This window comes from Pelobates fuscus, chromosome 6 (assembly GCF_036172605.1).
Source record: "Pelobates fuscus isolate aPelFus1 chromosome 6, aPelFus1.pri, whole genome shotgun sequence".
Lineage (NCBI taxonomy): Eukaryota > Metazoa > Chordata > Amphibia > Anura > Pelobatidae > Pelobates > Pelobates fuscus.
Window position 1 is genome coordinate 261,539,721 of NC_086322.1, and position 18,434 is coordinate 261,558,154.

The window sequence follows — 18,434 nt, forward strand, 5'->3', positions numbered from 1 at the left end:
TTTTGTATATTTCTATGGCTTGTTAAGACCACCATTTGGGAGGTGATCTGTGGGAAGCTGTTTCTGTTTTATTGATAAGTATATTTTATTATTTTGCATATTGTATTTTTTGGTTTTGAAATGTATTGCTAAGTCTGATACAGACATGAAATACTAAACCATTACTAAGATGTATTTTTTTAAACCGCTGCTACAACTGCTGTTGACGTAATCTATTATTAGAAAATTGGAGACCAGCGAGTCTCAGTTGTCAGGACGAACCAGTGGCCCAAGACGCAGAATTAATAAAAACACGTAACAAAGACAAACCGTAACAATGTATTACCGGGCCTTAGAATGGGCGGATTTAACATAATAGAATAAACAGCCGAGGTCAGGAATACAGAAAGGAACACATACGATAAGAACAAAGCCAAAGAGTCAGGGATACCAGGAATATGGGAAGTCAAGCCAAGCCAAGATCCATAATCAATAAACAGTATCAGGAACGCACTCTCGGATAACCAACAGGATGGAAACCACGACAGGGCACTGAACCATTGCAACGCACTCTCGGATAACCAACAGGATGGAAACCGCGACAGGGCACTGAACCATTGCAGGTTTGGGTTTAAATAACCCAGTAAACCCTGCTAATGGCTGTTTTGTGTCCCACAACCCCAGAACGTGCGTGCACGCTGAAAACGTGATGTTGCACGCACATTCACGTCACTCCAATTTTCCTAACGCTGGACCCGGCCGCTGTATTGAGAACTGGGAGAGACTCTGGATGTAAGGTAATTAACCTCTTCCTCCTTTAATGTGACCGCACCGATCAGTTACGGTCACATTGTGGTGCTGATCGGGCACTGCGATAGTGTGACCGCAACGATCTGGTGCGGTCACACTGAGGTGCCGATTAGGCACCGTGAAATCAGTAGTGATCATGTGAGCAATGAGGGTCCTACGCGACTAACCTTGTATATGCCAATGAAAACAGTTTAATTTTTCTCTTGTACTCTTCTTTCATTGATGCAATTATACTTATGAAAAATCCTTGAATAAAGCATATATGTAAAAAACAGTAACAATATTTAATTGATAAACTTGTTTAAATGGGTCTCTGTAGAACAGAGATACCCAGTGCTTAGTGTCAAAAAGTGACGCAATGCGTAAAATATAAACCCACCAGAAATAGAGAGAGAGAAAGAACATATACCGATCCTTAGAGTGGTCAGACTAATACAATTTAAAAAGGAACATCAGAAAAAGCAAAAGTCATTGGGAGCCAGAAAATCACAAGAACTATAGCCAAAGCCTGGTCAAGTGAGTCAGAAAACAGAATAGTCCACGGGTTTGCCGAGTTAAATACCAAAAGGACAAAATACAGAAAAAGAACACATTCTTAGGACACTAGAAACCTTGGAACCACGACAGGGCACTGTGTACTGTGCTAAGTGAGCTTTTATATGATTGGGGGGTGTTTAGGGTACCCACGCCGCCAAAACGTGAGAGCGTGTTGCTGTTTGGTGGGTTTGGCCACAGTGAAGTCATGAAGTAAGCTCACATGCGCCTCATCATTAATAGGGGCGTGCGCACAGTGGCCAGCGTCCAAGAGACTGTCGGAGTGCCCAGGATGCACAGAGGCGGCGGTCTGCCGAATTGAAGAAACAGCTGTTTGGTGGACTGCCAAGATAAGTATAGGATTCCTTACACTTAGGAGGACAAAGTCTTAACAAAAACAGGGAAACAATTTCATTATGAGTTCCCTTAATGAGCAGGTCTTAGGACAGGAGAAGTATGTGCATAACTCAGGATAAATGTAACACTAATAGGTTACATCAATAGCAAAGGAGTTAGAAATTAATCTGGCACAGTATGGGCAGAAAAATTCAACACAAGTATCTATTGCTTTTAATTTATAACCAAACAAACACTAAAGCACTGTTCCATATTATGTGAGGTATAATCAATGTGTCAAGACTGAAATTACCCTCATGGCAACACAGTTGCAAAACATAAAAAGTCTGGCAGAGACAAGAGGTGAAGAGGGCCTTGCTCAAATGAGCTTGCAATCTATTAAATGATTTATCTACAAACATTTCCAGAGACTTTAATTGTGACTTCTTTAGATGAATCATTTGAACAGTTTTTTATATACTAGTATTATTAAACCAAGTTATATTTCCTATTTACAAATGAATTAATATTTTTGGATAAACTTTTAGAGTCATTATCATAATTATACATTGTTCAACATATAGTAAAACAAAAATACATCATATCAATATATCAAAAATATCAATATATTACAAAATTAAACAATGTATCATGATATTAAAAACTGTAAATGTTTAGCCAGAAATATTAAATAATTTGGAAAGCTAATACAATAATATTAAATCGGGGCATTCATTATTATATACATATATTTAATACATATATATTATAATATAATTTTGACAACTTAGAACTGGTGTTTCAATAATGTCTGATATTGAGACATGCTATAGACAGCACAACAACAATGAAGCTGTAGTGGTTCTGGTGACTATAGTGTCCCTGTAATGTAACCTGAAGAGATTAAATGATATACACAATGAGATATGGACCTTGTTGCGATTAGATAATGTTAGGGTCAGTAAAGGGTCAGAGATTTATGAAAAGATAGCAACAGACATTTGCTCAGGAGAGCATAATTGTCAAAAGAGTGTGAAATCAAATGCTATATAAGGGTGACTGAGTCGAGAATTAAATTCTCATTTTTATAGTCAAGGGAACGCTCATCTCTTGACAATTATTTTGTTAAATCAGCAAACAAACACTTTTAAACAAATATACAAATCAAGAGAGAGAAAAACTTTGCAAAGTGGGTAAAAATCATTTATAAACGTACTAAAAACTTGGATAGATTACATTGTTGGGCATGCCTCTCAGTGAGGAGAGTTATTTTCGCCTCCCTCCTGTAGGGATAATTGCGGGACAAAATATTACAAATAATATTTTGTGAATATTATGAAAAAAAATTATAATTATTATAATTTTTTCTTTTAATTAAAAGTTACTTGCGCACTATTACAAGTCCCTATGCATATTTAAATAACTGGAGGCCTTTACGTGGCAGGTGAGCTTAATGGCCATTGAAGTGATACTGAAAATATCTCCAGGTATTTTAAAGTGCCTAGGGATATGGGATAGTGCACAAGTATTTTTATATTGGGTTTTTATTGTATATCTTGGGGCTGATGTGTACTATAGTTATTGGAGGAGCCAGGAGTAGTGGGAGTTTGAGTGCAGGGTTTAATTGTGTATGTTTGTATTTGCTGTTGTATTGCACAGCCATGTGTCCCCTATTAAGCCCTTAAGGACCAAACTTCTGTAATAAAAGGGAATCATGACATGTCACACATGTCATGTGTCCTTAAGGGGTTAAAAGGACACTATAGTCACCCAGACCACTTCAGCTCAATGAAGTGGTCTGGGTGCCAGGTCCCCCAGGTTTTAACCCTGCAGCTGTAAACATAGCAGTTTCAGAGAAAACTGTTATGTTTACACTAGGGTTAATCCAGCCTCTAGTGGCTGTCTTCCTGACAGCCGCTAGAGGCGCTTCTGCGACGCTGGAATGCGAAAATCGCATTCAGTGTGCAGAACGTCCATAGGAAAGCATTGAGAAATGCTTTCCTGTGGACTGTTTGAATGCGCGCGCGGCTGTTGCCGCGCGTGCGCATTCCGCTTAACTCGGGAGCCGACTTCGGAGTGGGAGGAGAGGTCAGTCGGGCGCTGAATTAAAGTGAGTAACTGAAGGGGTTTTAACCGCTTCAGCACCAAGGGAGAGGGTGCCCGGGAGGGGGGGGCCCTGAGGGTGGGGGTGGGGGGGATACCTAAGGGTTGTAAAGTGTCAGGAAAACAAGTTTGTTTTCCTGACACTATAGTGATCCTTTAAGGGATAATAAGTGTGCAGGGGGTTAGAAATATGCCCCTCTCTGTCTCATTGGAGATTTTTACTTCATAACTGAAAATAACAAGGTGAATTTTTAGTGTAGGACTCACAAGAGGTTTTGCCTTGACGTGGCAGGTGAGCTTACACTTTAATGGCCAATGTGCATAGGGATTTGGGATAGTGCACAAGTAACTTTTATTTTGTTTTTACTGTATGTATTTGGGCTGATGTGTACTATAGTCATTGCTGCCATCCAGAAGTAGTTGGAGTTTGAGGACAGGGCTAAATTTTGTATGTTTAAATCTCTAATAATAACCAACTATTTCCACAAATGTAAATCAAACCCACTCCACTCAGCAACTAAACGCTTGCAATTGCAAACTGACAATATGCAAACATGAAAAAAAAAAAAAGGTATTAAACATGATTATATATTGCTTTATTGGTTTGCAATAATATCACATAGAAACATCTAATAAAAATAATATTAACAATTATTCAAATAAATACTTGGAAATTTTTAAGAAACCTCTGTATCTGCACTAATCAAATTCTGCAAGTATTTACAAGATAATAGATTTTGATTAATATCTGAATTTCAGCAAATGAATGTATCAATAATTACAGGATTTATACCTTAAGAATGATTGCATATTTTCAAAATGACCTACACAGCTTTTAAATAAACAAATATTATGTTCCTTATTTCTTCAATATTAAATCAGATCATTTTCATAGCTATGCAAAATGTATACATATTAACATAATATAATTTATAATTACCACTTAGTCACTGGTTTTGCATCCCTTCATAATGCATAAGGAATAAGGAATTCAGTTTTGATAGAAAAAAACAATAAATGGAAAATAGCTAGATAATTTGCTGTAAAGTCCAGATTGTCCGAATATTGAATGTGAGTAGTAAAGTTCAATAATTATTTGAAATAAATTCAAGAGAATTCATTTTCAGAGTATTAGAGTAGCATAATAAGGAGTAAGACATGAAAGAATGATGGATTTAACCTATGGATTTAACATTCTCCAATCAGATCTGGTGGGTGTAAATTAGGATAATTAGGAATCTATCATTGATTAATTAAATGGCACAAACTTTTACCAAAGTTTCACCACCAGGTGTGGCTCTTGTCCGATGAATGATTTTCATTTATGCCCGTTTCCTAGAATTGTTAACGTGTACATAGGTATTTATACGGTAGTATAGTACTTGGACATACAGATACGTTTAATCCTATGATCCTTATTCTACACAGCATGGCAAATAATTACATTTAGCCTGTTTGTATATATAATCCATGGTAAATTGACCTTGTCTTGGTTCCAAAGTTTCTAAACATAAAGTACTTTAAAACATATAATGTTTCACTCACTCAAGGTTTTAAAACCGATTCAAAAGTGGTTTAAGTAGGAAAGTAAATAGAAAAAGAAAATCATATTTAGCTGTTTTTTCTTTTCAATTTGCAGAGTGACAGCTGTCTTATTTAAAGTTAAAGTTTTTGAATGAGGCAGTTGTTAATGATGTACCGAACTGTTCGCTGGCGAATAGTTCCTGGCGAACATAGCGTGTTCGCGTTCGCCAAGGTGGGAGAACACATGCGCCGTTCGATCCGCCCCCTTTTCGTCATCATTGAGTAAACTTTTACCCTGTGCCTCACGGTCAGCAGACACATTCCAGCAAATTAGCAGCAGACCCTCCCTTCCAGACCCTCCCACCTCCTGGACAGCATCCATTTTAGATTCAGTCTGAAGCTGCATTCTTAGATAGAGGAGGGAAAGTGTAGCTGCTGCTCATTTGATAGGGAGATTGATAGCTAGGCTAGGGTATTCAGTGTCCACTACAGTCCTGAAGGACTCATCTGATCTCTGCTGTAAGGACAGCACCCCAAAAAGCCCTTTTTAGGGCTAGAACATCAGTCTGCTTTTTTTTTCTGTGTAATGTAATTGCAGTTGCCTGCCTGCCAGTTTCTGTGTCAGGCTCACAGTGGATACTGTGCCCACTTGCCCAGTGCCACCACTCATATCTGGTGTCACAATAGCTTAAGCTTGCATTTAAAAACAATATTTTTTTTCACTGTAATAGATTGAATAGCAGTTAGTTGTCTGCCAGCTTCTGTGTCAGGCTTACAGTGGATACTGTGCCCACTTGCCCAGTGCCACCACTCATATCTGGTGTCACAATAGCTTAAGCTTGCATTTAAAAACAAAAAAATTGTTTTCACTGTAATAGATTTAATAGCAGTTAGTTGTCTGCCAGCTTCTGTGTCAGGCTCACAGTGGATACTGTTCCCACTTGCCCAGTGCCACCACTCATATCTGGTGTCACAATAGCTTAAGCTTGCGTTTAAAAACAAAAAATGTTTTTTCACTGTAATAGATTGAATAGCAGTTAGTTGTTTGCCAGCTTCTGTGTCAGGCTCACAGTGGATACTGTGCCCTCTTGACCAGTGCCACCACTCATATCTGGTGTCACAATAGCTTAAGCTTGCATTTAAAAACAAGAACATTTTTTTCACTGTAATAGATTGAATAGCAGTTAGTTGTCTGCCAGCTTCTGTGTCAGGCTCACAGTGGATACTGTGCCCACTTGCCCAGTGCCGCCACTCATATCTGGTGTCACAATAGCTTAAGCTTGCATTTAAAAACAATTTTTTTTTTCACTGTAATAGATTGAATAGTAGTTAGTTGTCTGCCAGCTTCTGTGTCAGGCTCACAGTGGATACTGTTCCCACTTGCCCAGTGCCACCACTCATATCTGGTGTCACTATAGCTTAAGCTTGCATTTAAAAACAATTTTTTTTTTCACTGTAATAGATTGAATAGCAGTTAGTTGTCTGCCAGCTTCTGTGTCAGGCTCACAGTGGATACTGTGCCCACTTGCCCAGTGCCACCACTCATATCTGGTGTCACAATAGCTTAAGCTTTAAAAACAAAAACATTTTTTCACTGTAAGCTAATAGCAGTCAGTGTCCTTCAATCGGGGTCAGGCCTTCAACGTGCACTTTGCCACTCATATCTGGTGTCACAATAGCGTGCCTTTAAAAAGCAAAAAAGTTTTTCACTGTAAGCTAATAGCAGTCAGTGTCCTTCAAGTGGGTGTCAGGCCTTCAGCGTGTACTCTGCCAACCTCTGCAAGTGCACTTTGCCACTCATATCTGGTGTGACTATAGCGTGCCTTTAAAAAGAAAAAAAAGTTTTTTCTCTGTAAGCTAATAGCAGTCAGTGTCCTTAAAGCGGGTGTCAGACCTTCAGCGTGTACTCTGCCAGCCTCTGCCAGTCCACTTTGCCACTCATATCTGGTGTCACAATAGCGTGCATTTAAAAACAAAACTTTTTTCACTGTTATAGATTGAATAGCAGTTAGTTGTCTTCAAGCGGGTGTGTCAGGCCTACAGCGTGTACTCTGCCAACCTCTGCCACTGCACAGTGCCACTCATATCTGGTCTCACAGTAGCTTGCACGCATAGTACCACTAATCCAAAAAAAAATGACAGGCAGAGGCAGGCCACCGCGCAGGGGCCATCGTGGTCGTGGTGCTGGGATTCCCTTTGGCCCTAGAATAATGCCCAGTTTTCAGAGGCCACGTACCCTGAATTTGAAAAGTTCTGAGGACATAGTTGACTGCCTAACACAGACACCCAATCTTCTACAGCTTCCGCTCGGAACCTTGACGCACCATCCTCCTCCAGCTTAGCTTCAGGCACCTCTCAAGATACCACTCACCCGCCTGCCGCCACCACCAACACTAGCAAAACAGCCGCTTCACTTGGTATGTCAGAGGAGTTATTTACACATCCGTTTGAAGAAATGAGTGATGCGCAACCATTATTGCCAGAGGATGTAGATAACAGGGATATGTCTCAGGCAGGCAGCATTACACACATGGACGTACGGTGTGATGATGATGATGTTGTACATTCGACTTAAAAAGGCCTGATGAGATGAGCTGCCTTGGGCTAAAAATGGTCCACACGCTGCTGTATTTTAGCTCTGAATGCCGGTTGACTTGCGTGACTTATCCGCCACCAACTAGGGTTCAAGCCGCAATGTTTTAGGGCATTTTCTGCCTGGGAAACAAACATCAATTTTTATGGCCGCTGCTACAGCAGCGGCTGCAACAATACCTAATTTTTCAGGCTTGTGTACAGGCCTAATTTTTCGGCCCTCTGGTGCTGCACTGTGGCTTCAAAAACCAAACAAAAAAAAGGCACATAACATGGATTAAACTGATAGGAATTGTACTACTTAACACACCACTCCTATCTGGTGGCACATTAGATTGCACGCGCAGTGCCCCAAATTTGAAGTAGGAGGACCGACCAAGCATCTTTTTCCATCTCCCGGTTCCTAAAATCGATGCCATATACACGTCCCCTGATAGGGCGCCAGCTCGTTATTCTCTTGGGCGCCAGCTCGTTATTCTCTTTTTCACTTCACTAGGGACACTTTACTGCACTATGGGCATTTAGACCTACTCTTTGTCTTGCACACTGTTATTCCTAGCCAGCATCTGTGATGGGAAATCAGGCAGTCATCTAAACGTTTAGATTGAGCTTTATCTTAGAACACCCTTGAAGGTGTTTAAGGAGATTAGGGCTAGTTTAGAGGATTCTTCTTAGACCTCTCTGGGTCTTTATAGCCCTTCTACCTATCCAGCATTTCTGGAAACTAGCTAAGAGAAAGGGTGGCTGTGTGTCTGTGATACATTTAACTTTATATCACCTTATTGACACTTTATCACTCCGGTCTCCATACTCTCTGCCTATACCCATCTATTTAGAGGGAATTTCCTTGCCCCTGCCAATTTTATATAATAGGTAATAGTATTACCATTATTACACAATTAGGTCTCTGAGGACAGGTGTCAATCCATATCTGCCAAGTGACCCTATGTAGGGGGAACAGTCTCTATTCTGCTCTGTGTCAGTGTGTATCATGGTCTCTGATGACAGGTGTCAATCCATATCTGCCAAGTGACCCTATGTAGGGGGAACAGTCTCTATTCTGCTCTGTGTCAGTGTGTGTCATGGTCTCTGAGGACAGGTGTAAATCCATATCTGCCAAGTGACCCTATGTAGGGGATACAGTCTCTATTCTGCTCTGTGTCAGTGTGTATCAGGGATCATTAGGATAGGTGTCAATCCATATCTGCCAAGTGACCCTATGTAGGGGGAACAGTCTCTATTCTGCTCTGTGTCAGTGTGTATCAGGGATCATTAGGATAGGTGTCAATCCATATCTGCCAAGTGACCCTATGTAGGGGGAACAGTCTCTATTCTGCTCTGTGTCAGTGTGTATCATGGTCTCTGAGGACAGGTGTCAATCCATATCTGCCAAGTGACCCTATGTAGGGGGAACAGTCTCTATTCTGCTCTGTGTCAGTGTGTATCATGGTCTCTGAGGACAGGTGTCAATCAATATCTGCCAAGTGACCCTATGTAGGGGGAACAGTCTCTATTCTGCTCTGTGTCAGTGTGTATCAGGGATCCTTAGGATAGGTGTCAATCCATATCTGCCAAGTGACCCTATGTAGGGGGAACAGTCCCTATTCTGCTCTGTGTCAGTGTGTATCAGGGTCTCTGAGGACAGGTGTCAATCCATATCTGCCAAGTGACCCTATGTAGGAGGCACAGTCTCTATTCTGCTCTGTGTCAGTGTGTATCAGGAATCCTTAGGATAGGTGTCAATCCATATCTGCCAAGTGACCCTATGTAGGGGGAACAGTCTCTATTCTGCTCTGTGTCAGTGTGTATCATGGTCTCTGAGGACAGGTGTCAATCCATATCTGCCAAGTGACCCTATGTAGGGGGAACAGTCTCTATTCTGCTCTGTGTCAGTGTGTATCATGGTCTCTGAGGACAGGTGTCAATCCATATCTGCCAAGTGACCCTATGTAGGGGGAACAGTCTCTATTCTGCTCTGTGTCAGTGTGTATCAGGGATCCTTAGGATAGATGTCAATCCATATCTGCCAAGTGACCGTATGTAGGGGGAACAGTCCCTATTCTGCTCTGTGTCAGTGTGTATCATGGTCTCTGAGGACAGGTGTCAATCCATATCTGCCAAGTGATCCTATGTAGGGGGAACAGTCTCTATTCTGCTCTGTGTCAGTGTGTATCATGGTCTCTGAGGACAGGTGTCAATCAATATCTGCCAAGTGACCCTATGTAGGGGGAACAGTCTCTATTCTGCTCTGTGTCAGTGTGTATCAGGGATCCTTAGGATAGGTGTCAATCCATATCTGCCAAGTGACCCTATGTAGGAGGAACAGTCCATATTCTGCTCTGTGTCAGTGTGTATCAGGGATCCTTAGGACAGGTGTCAATCCATATCTGCCAAGTGACCCTATGTAGGGGGAACAGTCCCTATTCTGCTCTGTGTCAGTGTGTATCAGGGATCCTTAGGATAGGTGTCAATCCATATCTGCCAAGTGACCCTATGTAGGGGGAACAGTCTCTATTCTGCTCTGTGTCAGTGTGTATCATGGTCTCTGAGGACAGGTGTCAATCCATATCTGCCAAGTGACCCTATGTAGGGGGAACAGTCTCTATTCTGCTCTGTGTCAGTGTGTATCAGGGATCCTTAGGATAGATGTCAATCCATATCTGCCAAGTGACCGTATGTAGGGGGAACAGTCCCTATTCTGCTCTGTGTCAGTGTGTATCATGGTCTCTGAGGACAGGTGTCAATCCATATCTGCCAAGTGATCCTATGTAGGGGGAACAGTCTCTATTCTGCTCTGTGTCAGTGTGTATCATGGTCTCTGAGGACAGGTGTCAATCAATATCTGCCAAGTGACCCTATGTAGGGGGAACAGTCTCTATTCTGCTCTGTGTCAGTGTGTATCAGGGATCCTTAGGATAGGTGTCAATCCATATCTGCCAAGTGACCCTATGTAGGAGGAACAGTCCATATTCTGCTCTGTGTCAGTGTGTATCAGGGATCCTTAGGACAGGTGTCAATCCATATCTGCCAAGTGACCCTATGTAGGGGGAACAGTCCCTATTCTGCTCTGTGTCAGTGTGTATCAGGGATCCTTAGGATAGGTGTCAATCCATATCTGCCAAGTGACCCTATGTAGGGGGAACAGTCCCTATTCTGCTCTGTGTCAGTGTGTATCAGGGATCCTTAGGATAGGTGTCAATCCATATCTGCCAAGTGACCCTATGTAGGGGGAACAGTCTCTATTCTGCTCTGTGTCAGTGTGTATCATGGTCTCTGAGGACAGGTGTCAATCCATATCTGCCAAGTGACCCTATGTAGGGGGAACAGTCTCTATTCTGCTCTGTGTCAGTGTGTATCAGGGATCCTTAGGATAGATGTCAATCCATATCTGCCAAGTGACCGTATGTAGGGGGAACAGTCTCTATTCTGCTCTGTGTCAGTGTGTATCAGGGATCCTTAGGATAGGTGTCAATCCATATCTGCCAAGTGACCCTATGTAGGGGGAACAGTCCCTATTCTGCTCTGTGTCAGTGTGTATCAGGGTCTCTGAGGACAGGTGTCAATCCATATCTGCCAAGTGACCCTATGTAGGAGGCACAGTCTCTATTCTGCTCTGTGTCAGTGTGTATCAGGAATCCTTAGGATAGGTGTCAATCCATATCTGCCAAGTGACCCTATGTAGGGGGAACAGTCTCTATTCTGCTCTGTGTCAGTGTGTATCATGGTCTCTGAGGACAGGTGTCAATCCATATCTGCCAAGTGACCCTATGTAGGGGGAACAGTCTCTATTCTGCTCTGTGTCAGTGTGTATCATGGTCTCTGAGGACAGGTGTCAATCCATATCTGCCAAGTGACCCTATGTAGGGGGAACAGTCTCTATTCTGCTCTGTGTCAGTGTGTATCAGGGATCCTTAGGATAGATGTCAATCCATATCTGCCAAGTGACCGTATGTAGGGGGAACAGTCCCTATTCTGCTCTGTGTCAGTGTGTATCATGGTCTCTGAGGACAGGTGTCAATCCATATCTGCCAAGTGATCCTATGTAGGGGGAACAGTCTCTATTCTGCTCTGTGTCAGTGTGTATCATGGTCTCTGAGGACAGGTGTCAATCAATATCTGCCAAGTGACCCTATGTAGGGGGAACAGTCTCTATTCTGCTCTGTGTCAGTGTGTATCAGGGATCCTTAGGATAGGTGTCAATCCATATCTGCCAAGTGACCCTATGTAGGAGGAACAGTCCATATTCTGCTCTGTGTCAGTGTGTATCAGGGATCCTTAGGACAGGTGTCAATCCATATCTGCCAAGTGACCCTATGTAGGGGGAACAGTCCCTATTCTGCTCTGTGTCAGTGTGTATCAGGGATCCTTAGGATAGGTGTCAATCCATATCTGCCAAGTGACCCTATGTAGGGGGAACAGTCTCTATTCTGCTCTGTGTCAGTGTGTATCATGGTCTCTGAGGACAGGTGTCAATCCATATCTGCCAAGTGACCCTATGTAGGGGGAACAGTCTCTATTCTGCTCTGTGTCAGTGTGTATCAGGGATCCTTAGGATAGATGTCAATCCATATCTGCCAAGTGACCGTATGTAGGGGGAACAGTCCCTATTCTGCTCTGTGTCAGTGTGTATCATGGTCTCTGAGGACAGGTGTCAATCCATATCTGCCAAGTGATCCTATGTAGGGGGAACAGTCTCTATTCTGCTCTGTGTCAGTGTGTATCATGGTCTCTGAGGACAGGTGTCAATCAATATCTGCCAAGTGACCCTATGTAGGGGGAACAGTCTCTATTCTGCTCTGTGTCAGTGTGTATCAGGGATCCTTAGGATAGGTGTCAATCCATATCTGCCAAGTGACCCTATGTAGGAGGAACAGTCCATATTCTGCTCTGTGTCAGTGTGTATCAGGGATCCTTAGGACAGGTGTCAATCCATATCTGCCAAGTGACCCTATGTAGGGGGAACAGTCCCTATTCTGCTCTGTGTCAGTGTGTATCAGGGATCCTTAGGATAGGTGTCAATCCATATCTGCCAAGTGACCCTATGTAGGGGGAACAGTCCCTATTCTGCTCTGTGTCAGTGTGTATCAGGGTCTCTGAGGACAGGTGTCAATCCATATGTCAAGGTGTCAATATGTCATATGTCAGGTGTCAATCCATATCCATTGTGATTTAGGAATGTTGGGTGATTTATGCCCTTTATGGATTAAAACCAGACTCTGCATCAACTGTGTAATTTTCCATGGGAGTTTTGCCATGGATCCCCCTCCGGCATGCCACAGTCCAGGTGTTAGTCTCCTTGAAACAACTTTTCCATCACTTTTGTGGCCATAAAGAGTCCCTGTGGGTTTTAAAATTCACCTGCCCATTGAAGTCAATGGCGGTTCGCCCGGTTCACCGGTTCGCGAACGTTTGCGTAAGTTCCCGTTCGCCGGTCGCGAACCGAAAATGTTGTGTTCGCGACATCACTAGTCCACAGGTGTCATGCTGGAGGAAGCTTCGAAATGCACAAATTATAACATTGGCTTAACCTATTAAAACGCCTAATGTTTGTCCAAATTTTCACCCAATTTCATTAGTAGATAATAACACAAAAATCTATTCAAAGATATTGGCCAATCATTTAGCTGAAATCATGGCCGATCCTAAGGTCAGTGACGCCTGGGTGTAAGAATATTTTTGGTGCTGAGGGATTTAGAACCTAATCTTGGGAGGGGGAACTGGTAGTGGGCTGTGGTGGGGTGATAGGGGCTGTAATTAAGTTAGGAGTTGTAGTATGTAACTAGGGGTTGTAGTGGGGGTTAGGGGCTGTAGTGTAGAGGTAGGAGCTGTAGTGGAGGGTATGGGTTGTAATGGGGGGTTAGAAAATGTAGTAGGGGATGGGTACTGTAGTAGGGGGTTAGGGGCTGAAGTGTGGGGATGGCTGCAATTGGGGTAAGGGGCTGTAGTGTGGGGAGTATGGCCTGAAATTGGGGGAGAGGTGCTGTAGAGGGGAGGGACTGTAGTGGATTTAGGTGTGGTGCTGCATTTGGGGGTTAGGGGCTGTAGTATGGGGTTAGGAGATGCAAATAGGAGTTAGTGGCTGAAGTGGTGGTTAGCAGCAGTAGTAGGACAGCTAGGTGCTGAAGTGGGGTTAGGGCTGTAGTAGGAGGTTAGAGCTGTAGTGATGTATAGGGGCTGCTATTGGGGGATAAGGGCTGTAGTATGGGGTTAGGGGCTGAAATTGGGGGTTAGGGGTTGCAATTGGGGTAAGGCGCTATAGTAGGGGGAACTGCAGTTGGGGGTTAGGGGCTGCAGTTGGGGCTTAGGAACTGTAGTAGGGGGGATTAGGGTCTGCAATTAGGGGTTATGGATTGTAGTAGGGGCTGTAATTGGGGGTTAGGGGCTGAACTCAGGGTTAGGGAAGGCAATTGGGTGGGGCTAAGGTAAAAAAAAAATAAACTGTAGTTTACTCCCCCCTCTCTGAGGCTTACCTTGGACCAGGGAGGGGGGAATCCTGATTCCTGGTGGTCCCTGGCACCGAGTGCAATAGACGGAGCTTAATATTTGGGTGGAGCCTAATCCATGCACTCACCCAGGATCAGCTCTGTCTCTGGTAGTATAGCTCATAATGTGCAGCACTCTGTTTAACACTGACCCTACAGATAGCTTAGTTTACCATGGTGCGAGCTTTCTGACTGGATTGTGGCTATCATTTATATATGCTCTCGATGTCGTCTTGTGAATGTTGATAAATTGTTATCTGTGTTTTTAATTGCTAAACTATATGCATACGTACTGCCATTTGTATTTTAAAATTGCACACCAAAATATTTTTCTTTCTAAATTTACAAAAAAAGAATTGGTGATGAAATAAAATGCCTTGAAAAAGACTCACATGAAATCGACCCAGTTTGTCTTGAAAATGCCACAATGGGGATAAAGTACAGTTTGGGAATGTAATTTTGTCTAAAAATAAAAAACCACGTGAGCCCAATAAAGCAAATCGTCAAAACTGCAACACTGAAAATGACCCAGCCCTAATATAACCCTATAGCTTCACAAAAATAAAAATCTGCAGTATTTACTGTAATGGTACACAGTAGGTCTGTGAAATTCATCTTGAATTGAAATATCTCTGTGGAAAGCACAAAGTGCTAACTGTATAACACGCAGTTCTGCCAGGGATTATTGATACAATGGTTGAATGAAAAGTGTCAAAATGCTCTTAGTTAAATCCCCTGATGGGCGGCTCTAACTTTTACATTTATTCACTTTGTATAGGACTATTGAACTTGGTGATTGCTGTTAGACGCATAGTTCCTCAATCATTTGCTTTGCTCCTCCAAACACACATGGGGCAACTTGCTGTGATAGTAATTTCATAAAACACAGATGGTTCTCAGCCAGCCAGTGAGTATGGATCCTTTCAGAGTTATGCACTAAAATGAGAATTACTGGGAATTCAAAGTGAATTTCACATTTGAGGCCAAAAAGCTGAAATGGAAACATTCTCCAAGTCAGCTATGCTTCCAATTTGGCTATTTTGTCCTTAAATTGAAATTTGCTTTAACCCCTTAACCCCTTAAGGACACATGACATGTGTGACATTTCACGATTCCCTTTTATTCCAGAAGTTTGGTCCTTAAGGGGTTAAGGACACATGACATGTGTGACATGTCATGATTCCCTTTTATTCCAGAAGTTCGGTCCTTAAGGGGTTAAAGTCGTATTGTAGTGAATAACCCTGAAAATGTTCATCAAATATGTGTCTTGGTTTTAAGAACATTAAATTAATAGTTTACCTCCCTAATATTCATTTCCAATGGACTACAACAAAGGAGACATAGTTCAACAGCCGGAACACCTTAACCCTTTCACTCATTGAGATATGCCGTGCATTAGTTTGCTCCAAAACAATTCACTATTTATACCCCAGCCCTGAAAGGGTTTAAAGGAACATTTGCAGCATTTTATACAGTTTGGAGCTTCCATTAACTCCACTTTTCTAAGCTCGCTGGCTGAGGGAGTCAGCTGAGCTCTTTCAACCAATGAGCCTGGACCAATGGTTTAGCTCAATCCAGGAGCTTCTGGGCCACAAGTGGATGTTCACTGTCTCAAAAAGTTTGACTACTTATCATGTGAGGGCAGCAGGGCACTCCGGGCACCATAACCACTAGCGACTGCTGGTGCTTGGAGGATTCCTTTAAGGGAGTGAGTACTATACAGCTACAGAGAAACCAAGGGATGAGGCCTTAGGATGGTGTCTGTGAGATATAGTATGGACTAAATCTATAGGTATATTTTAAACCTAGCAACGGCCACGGAAATAAAACACTACAACGAACAAACCGACATCAGTATAAAAGAGTAAATTAAAAAAAAAAAGACTTTATTGTTTTAATAAAATTAACAATATACAAAATATATGTCTAGTTAAACAATGGTGGTCCTGACAAGTGTAAATCCTGCAGGTTCAGGCCAGTGAACCATGCATGTTGTTAATGTGAGTTTCACTGTGTATTTTATTGGGCAATGATGAAACTACCAAATGCAATTCGAAATCATGTTTTTATGCCACCATTAATGTGTTTGTTTCATAACATGGGCAGTGTATGACTGCATATGTTTGACTTTGCATGATTGTCTGAATTTCTCTTTGAATAAATGTTTGTGCTTGTGCATATGTGTTTCTTTGGGCATAAAAGTTGGTGCCGCTGCTTGAATGATTTTGAATGTATTTATATGAATGAATTTGCAGCCTTGTCCCTGTGCATACATGCATGCATGCATGCATGCTCTTTTCGTCTAGATTCCAGTTCTACCTCTTTATGGATTTGATCTATTGTTTTCGGTCCCTGAGGTTTATGTCGAGGTACCCAGTTATTTCTTCTTAATTCCAGTACATCTTGCACCAAAAATCAAATCCGCAAAGATGTTTTCCGTTTTTTAATAAAGATGTCAATCTTGCTGATATAGTTGTCCAAGCGACACTGTCCATTTTCCAAGGATTTTCCAATTGTAGTGAGCAAAAGGCAGATGCATTCCATGGACTCCTCGCTGTTCATGTTCATTAGTTTCATAAGGCAGTCTTTTATGGTGTCTTCAGAGAGCAATTTTAATTTAAATAGCTCCCCAATAAATTTGATATTCCCTTGGTATCGCATGCGTGCTTTATTAGAGGCTTCACTCAATTCCTCCTTTAGTCGGGTCTTTTCTCTCGGTGACGTGGCTGCATCCAGTTCCTTTTGCAGTTTCTCAGTTTTTTCATTCCCATTTTCACCTCTCTCAAACTCCTTCTGGCAGAATCTTATTAGCAGCCTACGGAACGTGATGCTTTCTTCAGGGTTGTCTTCTGTTGGGACCTCAAGCATCCTTAGCCAGTTGCACATGTTTGCGTATACAACTGCGAAATGTGACTCCACTATTGATTTTTCAAATATGACTTCTACAACACCTTTCAGTTGATACTCTGTCTGTATAGATGGGTCTTTTACCTGCTTGATTAAGTGCTGGAATGTCTGAGGTGTGATTTTATTTAGAATACTGCGAACTTTGCGAACTAATTCTTGCATCTTGGATCTTCAATTGCTCTTTTCATGGGAGGTTTCCAAGCATTTTTACATGTATGCTGTTTTACATTCTTACTTACTTGAAGGATTTTGTGAGAGTCCTTACAAGGAGCTTGCTGAGACCTCATTTGGCCCATTCCAGGTGGCAGTCTGTAATTATCCTTAGCAGGGTGGAAGAACTTTGCAGTTAGAGGTGCACAATTCCTACTGGTCAATTGTGATGGATCCACTGGTCGAAGGTGAGGTCTAATGAGCATACCTTGGTATAGTTTAGCAATTTCAGACAAGTCCCTTGGCTCCTGTGTGATAGATTTTAATTTAAGTAAAGAATCCCTGTCATAGTGTATCCTTTCTACCTTTGTTTTAATATTTGTCTTCTCTTGAAGGACAGGTACTGCAAGATCTTGGCTTTTCTTTCGAACTATATCAGCCTCACCAGGTGGTTATTTTTCTTTGTCTTCTGGCAATGGCTGCTCTTCATGGTCATTGCTCAGACTCACATGTGTTCCTGGCTGATTATTCTTTATCTCAGTTTGTTCCTGCTCAGGGGTGCCCTCTTGATTGATTAGAAGCAACTCCTCTGGCTGAACAGTGGGACAATCCAAAGTAGTATCAGACTGACAAATCACAGTGTCAGAGCTTACTGGTAGCTCCTCTAACATTTCACCAGTGCCTGATGTGGCAGGACAAACTGGGCCCACTAGAAGAATACCTGGATCTTGATCTTTGTCAGCCTCCCAAGATTCTAGATTTGTAGGCTCTGGTTGAAAATCCAAAGTGGACTGTGACTGACCAAGGTTTACTGGCAACTCCTCTGTCAATCCACTTGTATGAGGTTCGATAGCAGAAACAGGATATTCTAGAGAAGTGTTGTCTTCTATATGTGTGATAACCTCTGTAGGCTCTAAAGAGATAGGCTGCAGCAAAATAATTGTGACTGGGTTCTGAGAATCTAGATTTGCCTAAAGTGGACTGTGGCTGACCAAGGTTTACTGGCAATTCCTCTGT

General features: G+C 42.2%; 2 protein-coding genes across 2 annotated transcripts in view; one reads left to right on the top strand and one right to left on the bottom strand.

The window, feature by feature from the left end:
• Nucleotides 1–18,434, top strand: part of USH1G (USH1 protein network component sans) — a 784,266-nt gene that overhangs the window by 692,332 nt on the left and 73,500 nt on the right. The window lies entirely within an intron of this gene.
• On the bottom strand, nucleotides 16,776–17,429 carry LOC134566153 (eukaryotic translation initiation factor 4 gamma 3-like). Its single transcript, XM_063425858.1, has one exon. It carries the CDS (start codon nucleotides 17,427–17,429, stop codon nucleotides 16,776–16,778), a length of 654 nt encoding a protein of 217 aa, XP_063281928.1.